The 5,000-nt window shown below is 44.7% G+C and overlaps 1 protein-coding gene across 1 annotated transcript in view; it reads right to left on the reverse strand.

Annotated features, from left to right (window-relative positions):
• Positions 1 to 5,000, reverse strand: part of LOC134455290 (trichohyalin-like) — a 201,079-nt gene that overhangs the window by 44,506 nt on the left and 151,573 nt on the right. Inside the window, exons 25-26 of the mRNA XM_063206311.1 lie at positions 4,679 to 4,846; positions 1,066 to 1,128 (exon numbers count right to left, since the gene is read on the reverse strand). Coding sequence (XP_063062381.1) covers positions 1,066 to 1,128; positions 4,679 to 4,846 — 231 coding nt within the window. The remainder of the gene's footprint in view (positions 1 to 1,065; positions 1,129 to 4,678; positions 4,847 to 5,000) is intronic.

Raw genomic sequence — 5,000 nt, forward strand, 5'->3', positions numbered from 1 at the left:
ACTGCTAAGCTCTGCGGCAGATGACCACAGGGATGTGTTTCTGCATACTGGCTCTCAATCGTCCTCGTGTCATGCGTTTTCTAGTAATCGCCTGGTCATGTGATCCCACATGTGTCGCCGATGTGGTGCGGTGTCGGTGTTCTCAAACCCCAACGACCAGATCCCGGATCCCCACCAGACTTGGCCTCGGAGTTGGCTGCAGTCGGGGAAATGACTCCCTGTCAGCTGAGGCGGCTCCAACCCCGGGGCCCATCTGGATTGCATTTCTAAGCCTGCCAAAGGAGGAGTCCGCTAGCCAGGCAGCCATCCCTTCCAAGTCTCTCTCTCTCTCTCTCTCTCTCTCTCTCTCTCTCTCTCTCTCTCTCTCTCTCTCTCTCTCTCTCTCTCTCTCTCTCTCTCTCATTACCCATCTACCCATATTAGGCTACTGCATCAGCTAGTCAGACCTAGAGGATGACATACACCACCTCACCCCACCCTGCTCAACCACACCCTGCCTGCCATGTGTCACCCTGGCTGGCTCCACCTTTCCCAACCTCCCCACACCCACCCTACCCTTCCCTTCCTACCTACTGAAGACAAAAGCTGGCAAGCCAACAGCCTGAACATGGCATTGCAAGGGAGTCGTAAATTGATAATGGCTGACGGTCTGTTAGGTGTGGTACTGGCAGGCCTTCCATCACCGAGTACTGTAGATACTACATGTGGTTGCAGCAGCAGAGCTCCAGATTGAGAGCTCCAGAGATGGCACTTAAATAGAGGTTCAGTCATTTCTCTCCCCTCGTTACAGCGCTAGGCTTACACACACATCGTATCTGCTAACTACCAGATACCGGCGGCTGTGCTCAGCTGTCACCACGGAAACACCACTCGGGCTAGGAGAGAGAGCCGTCATCTTGACAGCTTAAATACATGTCTCCAGTGACGGTGCCATCACTCACTCTTACCCTCAATTCGTCAGCGACGTTCTTCAGCTAAACTCTTTAATTTCAAATGTACGTCCCGAGTTATAAATACATAAAAAGAAAACATTAGCAGTCTTAAATATGGGTAGTGCTGACATACCTCAGAGGTGGCAGCCTCTAGTTCCTTCTCCAGAGCTTCCTGCTTGCTCTTCAGAGCGTCGGTCTGTCATGGAGACATCAACGAGAAGCGTTTGGGCTATCATCTTTTATTTATTTATTTATTTATTTATTTCAAGCTACATTAGATATGTGCCTGACACATCAATTGGTACATGATGAACTGATAGTTGCTTCGCAAAAAAAAAAGTTACTATAAGTTTCAGGTTTGACTTTCACATTACTGGTACTTTGTACACAGGACTTCCCAAATAGAAAGTACAACTATAATTTCTGTACCATTTCAATTACAAAACACTTTGTCGGTTTATCCATCTATGAAAAATGTCGGTCTGTTAACATATTACAATACAATATACCTACATGTATAAGCATTCAAAATGTGACCCTTATTTTTTGCACCACCACATATTTGTTAAACAGCCGCACTTTTGTAGTAGACGTTGGTTGATGTCAGTGGGCATGTCTCTGCGTGCTACACATGTGTTGCAAACACAAGACAAAACATGCCAGATCCACTACCGGAGGCTTAAAAACAATCGGTGACTCCTTTTATTTGATTAAATTCTTTCCAATAGCCGTTCCAGCTAATAGGAAAAGCATCAGCCTTAAAAGGCACGAGACTGACCGCTGAATCCACCCAAAACAAGCAGTATTTGGACTTTGTGTGTTTACAATGTTTTAGATAAAACACAGAGGGAAGTTACGGTGTGTGTGTGTGTGTGTGTGTGTGTGTGTGTGTGTGTGTGTGTGTGTGTGTGTGTGTGTGTGTGTGTGTGTGTGTGTGTGTGTGTGTGTGTGTGTGTGTGTGTGTGTGTGTGTGTGTGTGTGTGTGTGTGTGTGTGTGTGTGTTGTGCAAAGTCGGGTGCTTGGGAGTGTGTGAGTTTATATTGATTTAGATTAAAGCCAGAGGAAAGACAATGCGATGGCCTTGTGTGTGTATGCCAAAATAGATAGGCGACTCCGAGGCCCATGTTTGTTTACAGTATTTTTGATAAGACATGAGGGAGTGTTTAGCGAATCACAATGATGTAGCCACGTCTGTCTCCAATAACCCTTTTCAGAACAGCTGCAAACATGTTTTGTAGTGCTCAGACGCCGTAGTTAAAATGCGCATTAAATATATCATCGGTTGGTGGTTTTGTAACCAACTGTTGTCTAGTCTCATAAAAAATAAAGATGTTTCCTGCACGACATAGACCGTACACTGTGTCACATTGCCTCTGGCTATATGTGGGACTTAATGGCGGCATCCGTAGCCATGGAAAACTTTCTTGCAGAACTTCAAAGTTTCAATTCCATGGGTAATCAATGTATTTATGCATATATACGTACATTACAGTATACGGTGGAAACCCTAATGGTTGCTGTTTGGTAGGGCCATTAAGCATAGAGAGGTTCTGCACACTGTGACACATTAGCGAAGTGACTTCCTTTGTAGTTCTGTCTGTTTTTCCGTTAGCAGATGGGGAGCGGCAGGATGGTGTAAAGGGGTGTCAAGGGACTGGAGCTAACGAAGAGATGACATACAGTACACATGCGTTTTATTTAACACGCATAACTGCGGGGTCTCTCAAGTCAGTGTATTGACGACAGGCATTACTGTCATGACTTCCCAAGACGTAATTCATTCTCTAAATGACATGTTTTTTTTTGTTTTTTTTCAGCAGGACAGCTAATATGCTCATTACTGTGACATGCTTATTAAAGATCAAGGAATTGATGTGGGTGGTAAATGTTAGATAACACAAAGTTTGAAACTATGTTTGTACTGCCCAGCACTATTTTCAGTGTTTCGGTTTCAGAAGAGAAGACAGACACGTTCATCTGTTGCAGAAAATTTGATTGACATGACTTCAAGCAACATTTTCAAAATGTTTTCGATAACTTTGTTTGGCCAGGAAGTTGATGCTTTCAAATTCTTGTTTTTCCATTTGACTGCCTAACATCTTCTATTCAGGAGATGAATGCATGGGGTGCAGGGCTGGACTGGCATTCTGGCATAGCAGGCTTTTCCCGGTGGGCCCTGCTCCCTCGTGGGCCCCTATTTTCAGATTTTTTAAAAAACATTTCTGATAAAAAGGGCCCACGAGGGAGCAGGGCCCACTGGTGAGTCAGTTCTGCGCCACTAATTATGAGCTCTAAAGGGACACTGTGTGAGATTTTTAGTTGTTTATTTCCAGAATTCATGCTACCCATTCACTAATGTTACCTTTTTCATGAATATTTACCACCAACATGAAATTCCAAGTATTCATTATGACTGGAAAAAATGGCCTTTTCATACATGAAAAGGGGGATCTTCTCCATGGTCCGCCATTTTGAATTTCCAGAAATAGCCATTTTTAGCTGCAAAAATGACTGTACATGGGCCATACTAGAAAATATTAGTTTATTACTTAGTAAACTATCATGAAAAGGTCAAATTTGGCAATAGGCGACACAGTTTCAACGAGCAGCATAGTTGCAGTACCTTTTTTGACCATTTCCTGCACAGTGTCCCTTTAAGCCAAAAGTGTCCGGGCCCTATTTCTCTCCCAGACCAGTCTTGATGGGGTGTCACAGTGTGTTTGAGAAAATCATATCTTCGACTTATGCTCATATCTTCCACCTATGCTCATAAGGTATCTTCGAAGTTCCCGAATGCAGGGTGTCATACACACACTCACAACTACCTACTGGCATGTTGAAACATCTCATCAGTGGCATAATTTTTGAATCAGTAGCATCATAATCGTATCCTCTGTACCTCCTGCTGCTTGCTGGCCATGCTCTGGTGCAGGGCGTCAAAAACACACTCACACACACACTAGCAATATATCGATAGCAATGCTACAGTCAGTGTCCTCCATACAGTACCTCCTGCTGGTTGCAGGCCATGGTCTGGTACAGGGCATCATACCCTCTCACATATTGTACACTCGCGTCAGTGTTACACTATCGCGAAAAGATAGAAAGGAGTCGCACACAGGAGCTGAATGCAAAATCAAAAACTGTATTAAACAAAGCCGAAAAAAGTAAATAAAACCGACAGACAAGGGACAAACGTTTCGGGTCTAGCCCATCATCAGTGTTCCCAGTTTGAAAGTCTAATACAGTTTTTGATTTGGCATTCAGCTCCTGCGTGTGACTCCTGTCTTCCTTTTCTCCATACTGTTCTTGGAATTACGCACCGAGCGAAAAACTCAGAAAAAGATATTGGCGCGCACGCCACCCCACCAGTGCTATTAGTGTTACAGTATCTTCCATAGTCGTCAACCTTTATCTCTTACAGATATTTATGCAAAGTCACAATATCGTCCATACTTGTCGGCCGTTATCCTGTACAGATATGGATGGTGATGTTACAGTATCGTAAATACTCGTCGGCCGTTATCCCTTACAGATATGGATGGCAATATTACAATATCGTACATACTCGTCGGTCGTTACCCCTTACAGATATGGATGGCAATGTTACAGTATCGTAAATACTCGTCGGCCGTTATCCCTTACAGATATGGATGGCAATATTACAATATCGTACATACTCGTCGGTCGTTACCCTGTACAGATATGGATGGCAATGTTACAGTATCCTCAATACAGTACCGTACCTCCTGCTGCTTGCTGGCCACCTCCTGGTGCAGGGCGTCCGCCTCGGCTCTCTGGGCCTCCAGCCGCTCCTGCTGGGTCTGCAGCTCCCGGCCGCGCTCCTCACACACACACTGGCACTGCTGCAGCTGCAGAGACAACTCACACACACGCTCCTCATGCTGCTTCACCTGGAGACAGAGAGAGAGAGAGAGAGAGAGAGAGAGAGAGAGAGAGAGAGAGAGAGAGAGAGAGAGAGAGAGAGAGAGAGAGCCAGAGAGAGAGAGAGAGAGAACGAAAGCAAAAGTCAAAAGTAAAGTAGGTGACAGAGCATAATATACGCAT

This window comes from Engraulis encrasicolus, chromosome 9 (assembly GCF_034702125.1).
Source record: "Engraulis encrasicolus isolate BLACKSEA-1 chromosome 9, IST_EnEncr_1.0, whole genome shotgun sequence".
Taxonomy (NCBI): domain Eukaryota; kingdom Metazoa; phylum Chordata; class Actinopteri; order Clupeiformes; family Engraulidae; genus Engraulis; species Engraulis encrasicolus.